Below are 18,564 nucleotides of genomic sequence, written 5' to 3'. Positions count from 1 at the left end.
AGCTAATAGGTTTGATAGACAGAAATCATGTGTTGGATTTTATGGCCCCTCCCCCCAGGGGCAGGTTGGCGGGTGGAGGGCCATAAAATGTCATGGATACTGAGCCCATCGCCTACCCACCTGCCCCACAACAATTTTACCAGCCGCAGAAGCCGACAGGAGGCCCTCGCGCCCAAGGGTCAATTAATGGCCATTTAAGTCAACTGGTTAAAAGTTGGAAGGGAAGGAAGGGTGACAGTATGTCCTTCTGGGGGAGGGGGGGGGGGGCTGCTTTGTGCACATTTGGGGGCACCCCAGCAAGATGATACCTCCTCTTTGTGCCTCCAAGAACTCCCTTCCCTCCCTAAAGGCCTGGGACTTATCTTAGTCTGGGATCCTTTGCTTTTCTGTCTGGGGCTTGCTTGCAGTCCGGGCAGCACCCAGTACTGAGTTTTGGAACTGCTGGGGCTGCTAGAGCTGCTGCCAATCACATTGGCCAGCAGCTCTCAAGGGTGGGACTTCCTCCCAACGAAGGATGACAGTCCACTCTCTGTTTATTTAGGTCACCCCCAGATTGTTATCACTGTGGGGCAGCCTTTTTAAAAGCTGGTTGGTTTGAAACCAATATTCCTAAAGGGGCAGGGAGATGGAGGGGGACCCAACATGCACTCCACCCCCATCCCTGTAAAATTCATACTGGGCGTGCACAGCAGATCAGGCAGCATCTGAAAAAGAGATAAAGGGAAAAAATTGCAAATCTGCTGTAAAAAAGATCAGATACGAAATGTAAATTTGTTGTGACAGTCTAAAGATACTGACCGACCTGTTTTCTTTTCTGAGCGACTGGGTTGATATGTTTGAATTGAACCCTTCATCAGTAAATCATGTGAATTGAATTTTCTGCTACTCAGTTATGAACATGGCTGGGTAGATTTTTTAATGCCAACAAAAACTTATAGGGCAGAACTTTCCATTTGTCGGGTGAGTGGCCGATTGCCGTTGGAGAAGTGGGCCGCGCCGCCATTTTCCGTGGGCAGGCCAAATAAGGCCCGCCCAGCGGGTTAGCGACTCCCGTGGAGAACGGGAAAATAGTCGCGGGGTGGGCGGCCTCAGACTGCCGGTTCCAATGGGGAGCTGACAGCCTGTATAAAGAGTGGCCAGGCAGCCTGCTTGAAGCAGTGCACTCATGGAGCGAGGGAGGGAGGACTGATTGGACAGCAGCATGAGCAGGAGGAGGGGGGCAGGCTGCAGGAGAGGCCAGCGGGGGGGCCAATGTGCCCCACCCCCAACTTTCAGATGCATGCCGTGCTGTCCCCCTCCAAGAGGTGTCTATCCTTCGGCACGTGCTGTATCCGGAGGATGGGAGGAGGAGGGCCCCCCATGTCACTAGCCAGGCATGGGAGGAGGTTGGTGACTCTGTCAGTGCCCATGATGATGTGCGGCGCACTGGCACCCAGAGCAGAAAAAGATTCAATGATTTGCTGCGCTCTGGATGGGTGAGTACCATGTCAGCTTTGGCCATTTGACCCAGAAGGCAGCCTTTGAGCCCACCCTCACGTCTTGCTGTCATTACTGCATAGGGCATCTGGCGCACGCTGGGTGGGCAAACGGGTACTGACACATACTCAGAACTCCAACACATGTCATACTGATGTTGAAGAGATGGTGGAAGGGGTGCCTCAAGGTGTTGTGGCCAAGAGCCATCTGCTGGCCTCGGCACCACACCTACTTGCGCCTCCTTGCCGTGGGCGCTACGACCCGTGTGCTATTCAAAGTGATGGACGCCAAATGTGTCCAAGGTGGCCGTTGGGAGCAGCCGTGCTATCTTCTGGGGACTGATCACCAGTAGTGTGGACAGCAGCTGCTGGAGGCCTCAGATGGGCCACTGTGGTTGGGGTGTGGCTTGCGTGTGCAGAGTACATGATCGAACAGCCCCTATAAATCCTCTTTGTTTGCAGGCAAAAAGTCAGCACAATGGACGGGAGTGCCAGAGGATTGGAGATGGGTGCGCCCTCCTCCGGTGCTTCACAACATTTGAAGAACAGGCCAGGGAGCTGGGCAGGAGGCAGGAGGCCAGGGCGGCCGGGGGCGGCGAGGCTGGAGTCCAGCGGCCAAGTATTTGAGGTCCACAGTCCATCCACTCTGTCTGCCCACCATCCAAACCACTGATAGCTGCTGCAGTCGTTAATGCTGAAACACTGCTCATCCACAGACTGAGACATTCTGACGTGTGGGTCATACAGAAAGGACCCTTGTCCCCTTGAGGAATCGCTTCTCCACCACCTTCCAAAGTCACCTTATTCCATTTGTGACCACTATCACCGTGGCCTAACATGCCATGGCATCGCTGCTGCACAGCCAAAGACTTATTACATCTTAGGGGATTTGGGACCTTCAGCATCCTTTCAGCCAGTGCGCCCCACATTGCTTTGTCCAAAAAGTCCTCAGCACCTTAGCTGTGAACCTCATGGCACTCAACTTAGATAAATGCCACCACGTTATTCATCCCTGTGCCAAGGGGAAATGTTGCCTTCTGCCCACTCAGTCTATGCCCCTCCTAATGGAATGAAGGTCAATAATGTGACCTGTCAATCTCCTGTGATCCACAGCAAATGTTGCAACTGTTTGCGATGTTTCCTCAGCCCCGCAACTATCCAGGCCAGCATGTATCCAGGTCAGGAACCTCTGCACTCTCCCCACTCCAATGGTACATAACATGCCATATGGCATTCCTGAGGCCATCTGACCAGCCTGGCTGTATGTGCATTTAATGGTTGGGGCTCCGCTTGACTCTTTTCCACCTCACCAATGTTCGTCTCCTTAGGGTCTTGAAGGGTGAGTAATTTATGAGGCTGGGGTGGGGAAAGGGATGAAAGGTTTAACTGACTGTACGCTAACTGATGCAGTGTCCTTGTTGTTGATTTCAGCATCACCAGCAGAGCGAGCTGCAACTCGACACTGAAGCCCCCACTCCACACCTGAGGCCCAACATGTGCAACTTGCAGCACATCATTTCAGCCAGCCAGGCACCAGCACAGACACATACACCTTGTTGGGGACTTTACTGTCGGCTAGCGTCCTGGATTACAGTGGAGAGGGCACATCACAATCGCTGGAGGAGATAGTAGGGGCAGAGAGTGCCGGAGGGCTGTAGGGGACGAGGCACATGCTGAGTCCGGCACTGATGATGTGCGTCTGGAGTTGTCCCCAATGCAACAGCTGCAAAACAGGCAGCAGGAAGTGTGTTTATATCTGGCAGGGTTGCATGAGGGAATGGTTCAGAACAAAGAACAAAGAAAAGTACAGCACAGGAACAGGCCCTTCGGCCCTCCAAGTCTGCACCGATCATATGCCCGTCAACTAAAACATTTTGCACTTCTGGGGTTCGTATCCCTCTATTCCCAACCTATTCATGTATTTGTCAAGCTGCCTCTTAAACACCACTATCGTACCTGCTTCCACCACCTCCTCTGGCAGCGAATTCCAGACACTCACTACCCTCTGCGTAAAAAACTTGCCCTGCACATCTCCTCTATAGTTTTCTCCTGTCACCTTAAATCTATGTCCTCTAGTAATTGACTCTTCCACCCTGGGAAAAAGCTTCTGACTATCTACTCTGTCCATGCCACTCATAATTTTGTAAACTTCTATCAAGTCACCCCTCAATCTCCGTCGTTCTAGTGAGAACAATCCGAGTTTCTCCAACCTCTCCTCAAAGCTAATAACCTCCAGACCAGGCAGCATCCTGGTAAACCTCCTCTGCACCCTCTCCAACGCCTCCATATTGTTCTGGTAATGTGGCGACCAGAATTGCAAGCAATATTCCAAGTGTGCCTTACCAAGGTTCTATACAGCTGGTCTCTAAGACGGAGGAGTCCACGCAGAGTGCACGTGAAGGTTTGATCCTCAGGGTAGAGCTTCAGGCTTCTTCCAATGAGAAATTGGCAACTCTCATAGAGAGGGGGTTCAGTCGGATGGAACAACTCATGATTGGGTTACGCTCTGACCTGCAAGCCCTCACAGCAGTACTGGCCACGGGTGGTCATTCCCAGTGTGGGAGATGTTGTGGGCACCAAGCATCGGTGCTCAGTGCCCATGCATCTGCGGTCAGCAGGGAGGTCGAAAGGGATCTCATGTTGGTGCAGCAGCTGCCTGTCGTCGCTGCGAGCTCCTCTCAGGGCGCTCCGGGTGAGGGCAGCAGCTCCTCCATCCCTCTGCCAGTCAATGTTTCTTCCGTTGAGGCTGCAACAACTGGGGAGGTGTCAGTTCTGGAACTGGCCACTCCGTCTCAGGCGGAAACATCACAGTCTCCACGGGCCAGAGGACGCCCGCCAAGGTTATCGAGGCCAATAGGACAACAGAGTCAGCAGGCTGTCTCTGAAGCCACTCCGAGCGATGGGGTGGCACCTAGACGTAGCACCTGCAAACGTAAGCATAAGGTATGTTTGGCACTCAACGGGTATGTCACTGGTGAATTTGTGTTGGCCTTAGAATAGGGACCCAAATTCTTCTTATTGCAATGGAGTGTCATTTGCTTTTCTTTTGGACATAATAAAGTCCACCTTTGTTACCATGGCTGAGGGTATTTCCTTTGTGCTGCATTTTTCTTTTTCACAGAAATATCATGAGTGTTTGAGTGGACATTGATGTTTCTGTACTAAGCCCTTAGTTGCAGCTGATGAGGTGGAAGATGTAGCACCTAAGTGCCACGTGTGGAAGTGGCAGGCAATGCTGGTCCTGCTGATCCATGTGTGTGGAGCTAGCTGAAGGTTCGTTGGATTAAATTGTCCTGGGTGTCCCTGCCTCCTTGGTGTAGTAGCGGGTTGGCGTGCTGCCCTTCATCATTGCCCTGTGCTTCCTCATCCTCTGAGCCACTACTGGATTCATCATGTGCAGCCTCATCCAGTGCATCAAGGTCTTCATCGTCAACTGCACCCTCCCTTTCCAGCGCAAGATTGTGCAGAGTGCAGCATGCTACCTCTATCAGAGAGACACGATCTGGGGGGTACTGAACTGCACCCTGAGTAGTCCAGGCAATGGACATGCATCTTGAGAAGACTGATGGCTCTCTTCACCACAGCCCTTGTGGAGGCATGGCTCCTATTGTACCGCTGCTCAGCTTCTGTTCTTGGACGGTGTAGTGGCGTCATGAGCCCAGCAGCCAACCATCCAACCGAGCCGGAGCACTGAAGAGCCCCGGCACCTGGGAGTGTCTGAGGATGAAGGCGTCGTGGGAGCTGCCTGGGTACCTTGCACAGACTTGTAGAATCAGCAACCTGTGATCACACACTATCTGCACGTTCATGGAGTGGAAGCCCTTCCTGTTGACGAATGCACCGGGCTCACCTGCTGTCAACTTGATGGCCACATGTGGACAGTCAATTGCACCCTGGACATGGGGAAAGCCAGCAATGGCCGCGAAGCCTCTGGCTCGCTGTGCCTAACTTGCCTGGTCCCAACGGTAGTGGATGAAGGTCAATGCAGACCTGAACAGAGCGTCTGTCACCTGCTTGACACCAAGTGTGCACAGCTGATTGGGAGACACTGCAAAGATCACCCACCGAACCCTGGAAGTAGCCAGAGGCATAGAAATGGAGGGCAACTGTGACCTTCAGAGCTGCTGGCGTGGGGTGTCCACCCACACAGTTAGGGGTGAACTCAGGGCCAATCATCTGACAGATATAGTTGACTGTCTCCCTTGACAGTCAGAGCCTTCTTTGGCACTGCACCACAGTCATATTGAGGGAGCTGCTTCGTCACCTTTATACCCTGGCAGCACGATAGTGGCGTCTTCTGCGGCCCCTTGCACCTTGGACAACCTCTTGGCCCTGTGTCCCTTGTGCCTGCACCTGGCCTCCCAAAGGTGGCTCCCCTGGAGGCTGATTGTCCAATTCTGGTCTCCTCCTTATTCTATCCCTCCCTTCCTCCTCAGGGGAGCTGCCTCCAGTGGAGATGTCAGAACCCATACCCCCTAGCTAAATGGAGACCTCTGGAAAGCTGCAGGCCCGAGGAAGATTACTGTCTGCAGACTGGTTTCAAAGTACACAAGAAGCTCTTGGAAATTGTTGAGAACTGCTAACAATCACACAGGCAACTTTAAAACACTTTCAGCAATTAAAACTTTCGTGTAAAACATGAACAACTCTTCTGAGTCCACATATCCCACCAGTGCATGAGTTTTATTAAAAAATCTCCTACCCACCTGCCCTTTGGGCCCGTGCACCAACCCGAAGTTCGCACGGGCCCCTCAAATTCCAGGACAATTGGCAAGTTAAGGGCCTAAACGAGGCCTTCGAATAATGGCGGGCGAGCGTGCGTCCCACTGCTGAGCGCGCCCGCTGACCGAAATATCGCGATGCCACACGCTGATGTCGGCACGCTTGCGTGACATTTTAAGCGCTGATGTACTCTGCTACCTGCACGCCAGCCAGAAAATCCTGGCCATAGTACTTGTCAAAAATGGGGAAAGTAGTTTTATATGCACTCACTTTTCTGGCATTACATATTTCCCATTATTCATGTTAATAATTTAATTAGCAAAAACTTTTCAAATTCATTTAAAGTAATCGTTCCTTTATTAAATGTCTACCCTAAATGTTGCTGCGTTTGTTGTGTTGAGCTGCTCAATGGATGGAATTATCAGTTTGAGGGACAAATACGAGGAGCACGACATTGATAAAGATTGGGACTAACCCATGGTGACCCAACCAGATAGCTTGCAATGGAAAAGCGGCAGGTGCTGTAGTGGAATATTGATTCTAAGTGAACTTTAGTGTTAATGAAAACAGTGAATCATCAGGATTAATATTTTGTTTAGTCTCCTGGTAGCAATCTGGATATGACATTGTAGAACAACAATCCCGTGCACAGCTCAATTAGAAGAAAAGCACAATATAAATTTTGCAATTCAATTTAAGTTTTACGTTAGGATTTAAAAACTTGAAATCGTTCTACACAATTCTGGGAGGCCAAGGGAAATAGAATTGATTAGCTGAAAGTGCTGTTTTGAGAAGGGGTTGTATACACACCGGGCAGAATCTTCTGGCTGGCGTGTGGGTGGCGGAGCCCGCATGTCAGCACTTAAAATGTCACGCGCGAGCATCCGCATGTCAGTGCACAGCATCGCGATATTTCGGTCAGCGGGCACGCTCAGCAGCAGGACGCATGCTCGCCCGCCATTATTCGAAGGCTTCGTTTAGGCCCTTAACTTGCCAATTGTCCTGGAATTTGAGAGGCCCGTGCGAACTTCGGGTTGGCGCACGGGCCCAATGGGCAGGCGGGTAGGAGATTTTTTAATAAAACTATGCAATGTCGGGATATGTGGACTCAGAGGGGTTGTTCATGTTTTACACAAAATTTTAATTGCAGAAAGTGTTTAAAAGTTGCCTGTGTGATTGTTAGTAGTTCTCAACAATTTCCAAGAGCTTCTTGTGTACTTTGAAACCAGTCTGCAGACAGTAATCTTCCTCGGGCCTGCAGCTTTCCAGAGGCCTCCATTTAGCCTGGGGGTATGGGTTCTGACATCTCCACTGGAGGCAGCTCCTCTGAGGAAGGGAAGGATAGAATAAGGAGGAGACCAGCATTGGACAATCAGCCTCCAGGGGAGCCACATTTGGGAGGCCAGGTGCAGGCACAAGGGGCACAGGGCCAAGAGGTTGTCCAACTTGGAAGGGGCTGCAGAAGATGCCACTATCCTGCCGTCAGGGTTTACAGTTGGTGAAACAACTACCTCAATATGTCTGAGGTGCAGTGCCGAAGGAGGCTCTGACTCTCAAGGGAGACAGTCAACTATATCTGTCAGATGATTGGCATTGAGATCTCTCTAACTGTGGGTGGACACCCCATGCCAGTGGCTCTGAAGCTCACAGTTGCCCTCCACTTCTAGGCCTCTGGCTCCTTCCAGGGCTTGGTGGGTGATCTTTGCGGTGTCTCCCAATCAGCTGTCCACACTTGTGTCAAGCAGGTTACAGATGCTCTGTTCAGACGGGCATTGACCTTCATCCCTTCCGCTGCGACCAGGCAAGCTAGACAGAGCGAAACAGAGGCTTCACGGCCATTGCTGGCTTTCCCCGCATCCAGGGTGCAGTAGGCTGCACACATGTGGCCATAAAGGCGCCAGCAGGTGACCCCGGTACCTTCGTCAACAGGAAGGGCTTCCACTCCGTGAACGTACAGATAGTGTGTGATCACAGGATGCAGATTCTACAAGTCTGTGCAAGGTACCCAGGCAGCTCCCACGACGCCTACATCCTCAGATACTCCCATGTGCCGGGGCTCTTCAGTGCTCCAGCCCAGCTGGATGGTTGGCTGCTGGGTGACAAGGGCTATCCCCTCAGAAGTTGGTTCATGACGCCTCTCCGCCATCCAAGAACAGAAGCTGAGCAGCGCTACAATAGGAGCCACAGCACAAGGGCTGTGGTGGAGAGAGCCATTGGTCTTCTCAAGATGTGCTTCCGTTGCCTGGACCGCTCAGGGGGCACACTCCAGTACCCCCCAGATCGTGTCTCTCTGATAGTGGTAGCATGCTGCGCTCTGCACAATCTTGTGCTGGAAAGGGGGGGTGCAGTTGACGATGAAGACCTTGACGCACTGGATGAGGCTGCACATGATGAATCCAGCAGTGGCTCAGAGGATGAGGAAGCACAGGGCAATGATGAGGGGCAGAATGCTGACCCGCTACTACACCAACGAGGCAGGGACACCCAGGACAATTTAATCCAACGAACCTTCAGCTAGCTCCACACACATGGATCAGCAGGACCAGCATTACCTGCCACTTCCACACGTGGCACTTAGGTGCTACATCTTCCACCTCATCAGCTGCAACTAAGGGCTTAGTACAGAAACATCAATGTCCACTCAAACACTCATGATATTTCTGTGAAAAAGACAAATGCAGCACAAAGGAAACACCCTCAGCCATGGTCAGAAAAGTGGACTTTATTATGTCCAACGTATAACAGAAACGTCTCAATTGCAAACGTAAGTATATTTTTCCCTATTCTAAGGCCAACACAAATTCACCAGTGACATACCCATGGAGTGCCTAACGTGCCTTATGCTTATGTTTGTGGGTGCTATGTCTAGGTGCCGCCCCATCACTCAGAGTGGCTTCAGAGACAGCTTGCTGACTCTGCTGTCCTGTTGGCCTCGATGACCTTGGTGGCCGTCCTCTGGCCCGTGGAGCCTATGATGGCTCCGCCTGGGAGGGAGTGGCCAGTTCCAGAACTGGCACCTCCCCAGTTGTTGCGGCCTCAATGGAAGAAACATTGACTGGCAAAGGGGCGGAGGAGCTGCTGCCCTCATTCGGAGTGCCCTGAGAGGAGCTCGCAGCGACGACAGGCAGCTGCTGCGCCAATGTGAGGTCCCATAGGATCTCCCTGCTCACCGCAGATGCATGGGCACTGAGCGCCAATGCTTGGTGCCCACAACATCTCCCACATTGGGAACGACCACCCATGGCCAGTGCCACTGTGAGGGCTTGCAGGTCAGAGCGTAACCCAGTCAGAAGATTCTCCATCTGATAGAACCCACTCTCTATGAAAGTCACCAATCTCTCAGTGGAGGAAGCCTGAAGCTCTGTCCTGAGGTTCATGCCTTCACGTGCATTCTGCCTGGACTCCTCCATCGCAGAGACCAACTGAAGTACACCCTAATGCAACCTTGCCAGATGCAAATGCGATTCCTGCCGCTTGTCGTGCAGCTGCTACATTGGTGACAACTCCAGAGACACATCATCAGTGCGGGACTCAGCATGTGCCTGGTCCCCTGCAGCCCTCTGGCTGCTGGCGCCATCGGCACTCTCTGTCCCTACCATCTCCTCCAGCGATTGTGATGTGCCCTCTCCACTGTGACCCGGGACACTAGCTGATGGTAAATTTCCCACTGAGGTGTTTGTGTCTGCGCTGGTGCCTGCCTGGCTGAAATGATGTGCCGCAAGTTGCATGTCTTGGGCCTCAGGTGTGGAGGGGGGGCTCCAGTGTCTTTGGGCACGGCCATGTGGTGGTGATGCTAAAATTAACCAAAAGGACACTGCATCAGTTAGCATACAGTCAGTTCAACCTTTTATCCCTTTCCCCCCAGCCTCATAAGTCGCTCACCCTTCAAGACTCTAAGGATATGAACATTGGTGGGGTGGAAAAGAGTCAACAGGAGGCCCAAACATTAGACGCACATGCAGACAGGCTGGTCAGATGGCCTCAGGAATGCCATATGGCATGTTATGTACCATCGGAATGGAGATAGTGTAGAGGTTCCTGACCTGGATACATGCTGGCCTGGATAGTTGCGGGGCTGAGGAAACATCGCAAGTACTTGCTACATTTGCCGTGGATCACAGGAGATTGACAGGTCACATTATTGACCTTCATACTGTTAGGAGGGGCATAGACCGAGTGGGCAGAAGGCAACATTTCCCCTTGGCACAGGGATGAATAACGTGGTGGCATTTATCTAAGTTGAGTGCCATGAGGTTCACAGCTAAGGTGCTGAGGACTTTTTGGACAAAGCAATGTGGGGCACACTGGCTGAAAGGGTGCTGGAGGTCCCAAATCCCCTAAGATGTAATAAGTCTTTGGCTGTGCAGCAGCGATGCCATGGCATGTTAGGCCACGGTGATAGTGGTCACAAATGGGATAAGGTGACTTTGGAAGGTGGTGGAGATGCGATTCCTCAAAGGGACGAGGGACCGTTGTGTATGACCAACATGTCAGAATGTCTCAGTCTGTGAATGAGTATTTTTGTAGCATTAATGACTGCAGCAGCCATCAGTGGTTTGGATGGTGGGCAGATAGAGTGGATGGGACTGTGGACCGCAAATACTTGGCTGCTGGACCCCAGCCTCGCGACCACCTACCGCCCTGGCCTCCTGCCTCCTCCCCAACTCCAAGGCCTGCTCCTCAAAGGTCATGAGGCACTGGAGCAGGGCATGCGCACCTCCAGTCCTCTGGCGCATTCCGCTGATTGTGTTCAGTTTTTGCCTGCAAAACAGAGAAGAGGATTTATTGAGGCTGTTTGCTCATGTACTCTGCACGTGCACGCCGCACCCCAACCACAGTGGCCCGTCTGAGGCCTCCAGCGGCTCCTGTCCACACTACTGGCAGTCAGTCCCCATAAGATGGTATGGCTGGTCCCAACCCCCTCCCCCAGTGGACACCTTGGACACATTCGGCGTCCATCACTTTGAATAGCACACGGGTCTTAGCGCCCATGGCAAGGAGGTGCAACTAGGTGCGGCGCCGAGGCCAGCAGATGGCTCTTGGCCTCGACACCTTGAAGCTCCCCTTCCATCATCTCATCACCATCAATGAGACATGTGTTGGAGTTCTGAGTATGTGTCTAGCTGCCTCCCCTGCAGGTTGCCCCCAGACTACTCAAATGCGACAAACACCAACATTTGCTGCGGGGAGAATGCATCTTCTCATCAACCACTAAGGCTGATGTAAGCATGGTCACTATCTGTTTGCCCACCTAGCCTGCACCAAATGCCCAATGCAGGAACTACAGCAAGACATGGGGGGTGGGGGTGGGGGGCCCAAAGGCTAAGGCTACCTTCTGGGTCAAATGGCTAAGGCCGACGTGGTACTCACCCTTCCAGAGCACAGCAAATCATTGAATCTCTTGTGACACTGGGTGCCAGTGCACAGCACATCATCATGGGCACTGACAGCGTCACCAACCTCCTCCCACGCCTGGCTGGTGACATGGTGGGCCCTCCTCCTCCCATCATCCGGGTACAATATATCCCGACGGCTGGACACCTCTTGGAGTTGGACAGCAAGGCATGCATCGGAGAAGCGAGGGGCACAGTGGCCCCTCGCTGGCCTGTCCTGCAGCCTTCCCCCCTCCTCCTGTTCATGCTGCTGTCCTGTGACAGCTGCCCCCCCTTGCTCCCCGAATGGCCACGGTGCACTGCCTCAAGCAGGCTGCCTGGCCACTCTTTATACAGGCTGTCAGCTCCCCATTGGAACCGGCAGTCTGAGGCCGCCCGCCCCTGTGACTATTTTCCCGTCCTCCACAGGAGTCGCTAACCCACTGGGTGGGCCTTAATTGGCCTGCCTGCGCAAAATAGCAGCACGGCCTGTTTCAGCAGTGGCAATCAGCTGCCCACCCGTCGCCAAGTCGGTCAGGCCTGCCCGCCCATCAAGGGCAAAATTCTGCCTACCATGTTTGCAGAAGAGCACTTGTGGCATTTGCACTAATTATGTGTTTTACATGATAATTAGCTCTGCTGTTCAGAAGTAGTCAGGATTTCTGCAGAAATAGTAAGTTTACTAAGGTGTAAAATGTTCCATTCAATCAAATATAGATAAATAGCACTAATTCCCAGAGCCTATAATTAAAGATAGAATGACTGAACTCTTTGAAAATTTTCAGCTGGCAGTCAGCTTGGGTTTGTAAAGTGTAGGTCATGCTTGACAAACCTCATTGGATTTTTTGAAAAAATGATTGAAGCAATGGACAAAGGAATGTCTATGGATGATATTTATATGGACTTCCAGGAAGCTTTTGATTAAGTTCTTCATAAATTCTCTTAGCTAAACTTGAAATTTGTGGAATAGATAGCAAATGATTGACCTGGTAAATAACTGGCTGAGAGGCAGGTGATAAAGAGTAGGGATAATGAATAGGTATTCTAATCGGGACCATTTGTCCAGTGGTGTCCCACAAAGATGTGTTGGGGCCTCAATTGTTAATTGTATTTATTCACTACTTAAATTATTGAATAGAAAGCTACATATCCAAATTTGCTGATAGAACAAAGATATAAAACATTGTAAACAGTGTGGATGGAAGCATAAAAGTACAAGGAGCTATAGATAAATTAAGTGAATGGGAAAAGCTGTGAATTTCAATGTAGGCAAATGTGAGATCATCCACTTTGGACCTAAAAAGGATAGAGCAGGATACTTTTTGAATGGTGAAAAGCTTGAAACTGTGGAGACCCAAAGAGACCTAGGAGTCCAGGTACATAGATCATTAAAATGTCATGAGCAGGTAAAGGTGAAAGGAATACTGTCTATCATACCTAGAGGAATAGAAAGGGATAAAAGTCATGCTTCAGCTATACAAAGCCCTGGATAGACCATACCCGGAATACTGTGAGCAGTTCGGGGCACCACAATTTGGGTAGAACATAGTGGTCCATTGAAGGGGCTACAGTGTAAATTTACCAGAATGATACCTGGACTCCAAGGATTAAATTATGAGGAGAGATTGAAAAACTAGTATTATAATCCCTAGAATTTTGAAGGTTAAGGGGTGATTTGATCAAAATTTTCAACATATTAGGGGGAACAGATAAGGTAGATAGAAACAATTTCTGTTGGTTGGGGAGCCTAGGACTAGGGGGCATTGTCTAAAAATAAGGGGCAGACCTTTCAGGAGTGAAATTAGGAAACCACTTTTATGCACACAGGTTGGTAGGAATTTGGAACTCTCTTCCACAAATCACAATTGATGCTAGATTAATTGTTAAGTTTAAATCTGAGATTGATAAATTCTCATTAACTCAGGATTTTAAGGAATATGAGGCAAAGGCAAGTATGTGGAGTTAAGTCACAGATCAACCATGATCTCATTGAATGGCACAAAAGGCTCAAGAGAATAAATGGCCTAGTCCTGTTCTTATGTTCCTAATTGTAGTGGTTATGCTCGGATATGTAGAAATTACAACACGGGACAAGCCCTTTCCCCATAGCCCTGCTTTTCTTTTTCTTCAGATGTAATGCTTAATCACTCTCTGAACTGATTCTTTGAATTTGATCAATAGCAGACCCTTCGCTCAGCGGCAGACTTAGCAATGTGCAAAATGCTGTTTAAACCCTGTTACAGCTCAACTGTATGGATCTTTGGTGAATATTTTAATGGTAGAAAGAACAGGAAATATCCTGTAAATTTGGGAGCAAAGGATCAATAACATTACATCCAAGATACTGCTATAATGTTCTACTGGGAAAGAACGACAGATGTAACAAATGGCCCAGTAAGTACCATGGCTGATCAAGTATTGATGTACAGCCTGGGAATTTACCTAAGAGACATTTTCCCTGTTATTATGATTATTATTCTTTTCTTCCTAAGATTGTTGCCGTGAACAAGACTAAGGAACGGATGCGTCCTTACCAAGGAAACCCAGAGGATGAAGACCCAGACATTAAAAAGATTAAAAAGGTAATATAATAATGAATGGAACTATTAATGTAGAGGATTCTTGTGAAAACCAGATGCATGATGCCATTTTCAGGTTCCTCAGTCATTTAAAATGATGGTGTGAAGCTAATGTCTTGAATATTTGACTGAAGAGGTTATTATTTTCTGAACAAGTCACTATTTATAAGATACTTGATATCAAATCTATGAAGTCTTTGTGCTGTTGTACCTAATTACTGGAAGATTTCTTTGCTTGAATATTCATTTGTAGAGTTGATTTAAAACATACCTAAGAATGAAAAAAAAATCAAATGGTCTAGGCTCCTTTCCTGGAAATTTGAACAACAGGTCCCCTCCTATACTGGAAGGGATAGACTGATGCAACTCAAAGTATACCAGCTGTACAGAATGTGAGACCCAACCTAAAAACAATCCTAGAAAAGTTTAGATAGCCCTATCTGGCAGCTGGGACAAACTGTCTGCTCACTGCACTCTCCTGGTCTTGTTCATGCCACCTTAAAATATCAAATCCGTAAATTGGGACTTTTAAGTTAGCCAGTTAGCCTCAGGATGGAAGAATAGGAAGGCAAGGAACCAGTGGACTTTCTACTATCACTTGCTACCCTCCCAAGAAGACCAATCCAGCTCTGGAAATTTCCATTTTTGTACATCATTAAAGTCCAAACAAGTTTTAAGTTAATAAGGAGACGTGTTTGCAAAACATGACTCACAGGTTCCAACAACAGAATACTGTGGATGCTGATGAAAGGTTCACAGACCTTTAACGTTAACTCTGTTCCTCTCTCCACAGATGCTACCTAACCTGCTGCTTATTTCTAGCATTTTCTGTTTTATTTATGACTCACATGTTTCCTACATGTGAAGGTGTGAAGATGTTTTCCTTAGTCATGTCCAATACTCTGAAATATCTTTCTATGTGTGAGGAACAATGTAGAAATGTACAGTGTGGTTGTTGGATGGTAGTTGCTGGCTGGAGGATAACTCTGGAATAAAACTTCAGGATGTATTAAGTTTTTTTACTCCTATTAAATGTCAGCCTCACTGCTGACTGGTCTTGTTGCATGAGTAGACAAAGGAGTACAAAGTTAAGACAATAGCTTGAGATTGTTGTTCCTTGCTCAGGAAATATCTGACTGTGTATTTTTTGAGAACTTATGGACTATTGACAATGGCAATGGGTGAACAGTTAATATGCGTTATGACACATCTCTACTATTTTAATGCAGGACCATTTATTTTAAATGGGTTAAGACCTCTGATCAAATTCTGAGACGGAATTTTCCGTGTCCATCGGCACTGAGCGGCCTGGCGGGCATGAGCAGACAATATGGTGGGAAGGCCAAAAATTAGTTTTCACGATGTTGTGAAACCAGTTTGCAATCGTCCGCTCAGCCCGTCAATGGCGGGTGTTTCCCATCGCCGCATGTCGGGAACTTCATTTTAATACATCTGCATTATAAACCCAGTTCACCGGAATCATCCCCCTGCTGTGTCACCCAAGCACTTCGGTGTGATTGCACACTGACATGTTTCACAACAGCATTCATATGGCGTGCACCTGGCAAGCTGCACTATGATGGAAATTTGGAGGTGAGTGCACAGTAATATTGTGCAGCGCTCGAGAGGTTCGCCTGTTGGACTTCAAGGTTGAGGCACCGCGCACTCAGGTGAGGGTACAGGCAAGTCACTTTCTCCCGGCTGGCTGTCAGTGCAGTGCCGGGGCAAGTGCTGCCCTCCGGTTGACATAAGTTGGTGAGGGCAAGGGTTGCACTGCAGTTGAGGTGAGTTGGGGTGGTGGGGCAAGGACTGCACTGCAGTTAAGGCAAGTTTGAGGCGGGGCAAGGGCTGCACTGCGGTTGATGGTAGTGCACAAGTACGTGCGGGTTGTAGGGGGAGGGAAGCGGCCATGCATTAGGGAAACCTTGTATAAAGTGATCACTTCTCCACAGCTGAGACAGTTCAGGCACAGTCACATTGATATGCTTGGGGTCGGGCCTCTAGCTTATCTGCCCTCTCAAGCAATGCAGAAGCCTGAAAGTGCCATCAAATGCTCTAGAGCTCTTCACCCCTCAGGTGCAAACTAATGAGTGTTTTAGTAGAGTGCAGAATAATTGGACGACTGGGCACATTGTACAATCTCCTTGCTAAAGTTGGCCATGGTGCAGTCACTGGTGGAGGTGCTCACAGCCCCTTGCAATGTCAGCATCCCAGTTTGGATCAGTCTCCTCCATGGTTCAAGATAACAGTGCAGCCTTGCAGTGCAGTTTAGGAGAATGCCTGTGCCTGAGCTGAGAGCACAGCATGCAGTCCAGTGGGCAAAGCTGCTGCCAATTGGTCAGGTGGAGTGGGGCGGAGTTGGGTGGGCTTTTGGGCAGCCATGCAGTGCACTAAACTCTGGTCATCCATGTGGTGGCCAGCACTCTCCGGGATGCATTAAGGGGCCTTCAGGCTTAACCAAGAGAGATTCTTAGAACACTCAATCTAACCCACACATTTCTATCTTTCACAGGAGGAGTACATCAGGAGCAAAGAGCCTGGTGACCTAGTTGTATGCCTCATGGCTTATAGAGATCGGAGACGAAGGAGAAGAGAGCAATGGAGGCTCCTGGCTGCGCAGAGGGAGGAGCAGCACCCTTTGGAAGAAAGGGCGTCTGGGCCTCCTGCGCACGCCATTGAAGAGCTAGAGTGAGCCGTCAGTGGTCAGCGCCTAGCTAGACCCAGGGTCTATAGACACTGTCTTTCATTCCTGCAGATGACCAAGAACCAGTGTCGCTGAGGACTGCACATGTCCAGGGAATGGTTGGTCACATCTGCCAGCTACTGCAGCATTTGGCACCACGGAGACATGGAGGGCATCCACTGCCAATGGCCATGAAAGTAACCAAGGTGCTCAATTTTGACCCAGTGGCTCCTTTCAGGGCTCCACAGGTGATCTCTATGGGACATGAGCTGGATGTCCTCCATGCACAAATGCATCCATGATGTCATGGACCCCATCTTCAAAGGTACACAACTTTGTGCATTTCGCCTGAGAAAGCCAAGGGGATGCAAGAGTGCTGGGATTTGCCCAGATCTCTGGTTTTCCACAGGTACAGGGTGCCATCGACTATACTCACGTGGCGCTCAGATCTCCATGGCAACAAGTGGTCAACAATGTCAACCGCAAGGGATTCCACTCGCTGAATGTGCAGCTGGTGTGCATCCTGCAGGTCTGTGCACGGTTTCCAAGGGAGTGTCCACAACTCCTACATTCTCAGTAGGTCACATATCCCTGATGTCCTCCAGGGTCCACAGAGGCTGCAGGGTTTGCTCCAAGTCCTCCAGGGACAGGGACATGTCACAGGGAAGGATGACTGCTCTGTGTCCACCACTTATCAAAAGAATGAATGTTTCACATAAATTATAAGCTTAAAGAGAATGCCAGTGTCGGAAACCTGGGAAGTCCCTGCCTCCACCTGCTGTGGGTCAGGCAGTGTGATGCGCTCACCAGCTTGTGACCCTGAGGCTACTCTAAAGCTTGATCCCACCGAAGCGAGTGTCTCTGCTCTGGTGGAGGGTGTGGGTGAGCACTGTGATGGGTCTTCAGCGAGGGTTTCAGCATATTCCTCTTCTGAGGTGTCTTCAGGGCTTGAGTCAAGTCCCTGGGCCTGGACTCCTTCGGCTGTTTGGCAGATGTGCCTGTGAAAGCAAGGGGAGATAATTAGTGCATGGCAGTGGCCTGTGAAACAGGACACATCACTCACAGGATGGTTGTCTGATGGATGTTGCACTGCTGGACCCTCACTTGGTAGAGAAGCACCGACATCACCATCAGCACAGGAACGATCCAGGTCATCGCTGGCCAGCTGAATGACTGTATTTTTAAAGACTGTGAGGACCTTGATTTCAGGCATTTCTCCACCAGTTGCAACATCTCCCTTTTGTTGTGTGCCAGCTTGTCCTACATGAATACAGATGGAGAGAATGAAAGCAGGACACCTGCCGGGACAGATGAGAAGGATGCCTGTCATGTGTGGGTGGTGAGTGGTGCCATGGATGGGAAGAGGACGTGAACCGCAGGGCAGATGAAGATATGTGTGTGAGGGTGAAGGCAGTGAATGAGATTCCTGTGGTTGTGTGATGGGTTTGTGAGTGTGTAAATTGAGAGTGCTGAGAAGAGTGAGTTACCCTGGGGGAATGGAGGAGATCATTCATCCTGTAGCGGCACTGGGTGGCTGACCTCTTTTGCAGGGCGTTGGCACTGACCACCGCTACCACTGCCTCCCATGCTGGATTACTGCCCCTCCTGCGTCCAGAGCGGGGGTAGAGGACATCACGGCCGGCCTCCATAGCATCTAAAAGGTATTCCAGGGATGCGACATTGAATCGGGGGGCTGCAGCCTTATTGCCTTTCAGGGCCATGTCCTCTGTGCA

The 18,564-nt window shown here is 50.0% G+C and overlaps 1 protein-coding gene across 1 annotated transcript in view; it reads left to right on the top strand.

Moving 5' to 3' along the window:
* Nucleotides 1-18,564, top strand: part of rasgrf2b (Ras protein-specific guanine nucleotide-releasing factor 2b) — a 265,513-nt gene that overhangs the window by 70,978 nt on the left and 175,971 nt on the right. Inside the window, exon 4 of the mRNA XM_041185342.1 lies at nucleotides 14,062-14,151. Within this exon, the coding sequence (XP_041041276.1) occupies nucleotides 14,062-14,151 (90 nt within the window). The remainder of the gene's footprint in view (nucleotides 1-14,061; nucleotides 14,152-18,564) is intronic.

This window comes from Carcharodon carcharias, chromosome 4 (assembly GCF_017639515.1).
Source record: "Carcharodon carcharias isolate sCarCar2 chromosome 4, sCarCar2.pri, whole genome shotgun sequence".
Taxonomy (NCBI): Eukaryota; Metazoa; Chordata; class Chondrichthyes; order Lamniformes; family Lamnidae; genus Carcharodon; species Carcharodon carcharias.
The sequence above is the reverse complement of the archived record's forward strand: the minus strand, read 5'-3'. Positions and strand labels throughout refer to the sequence as shown.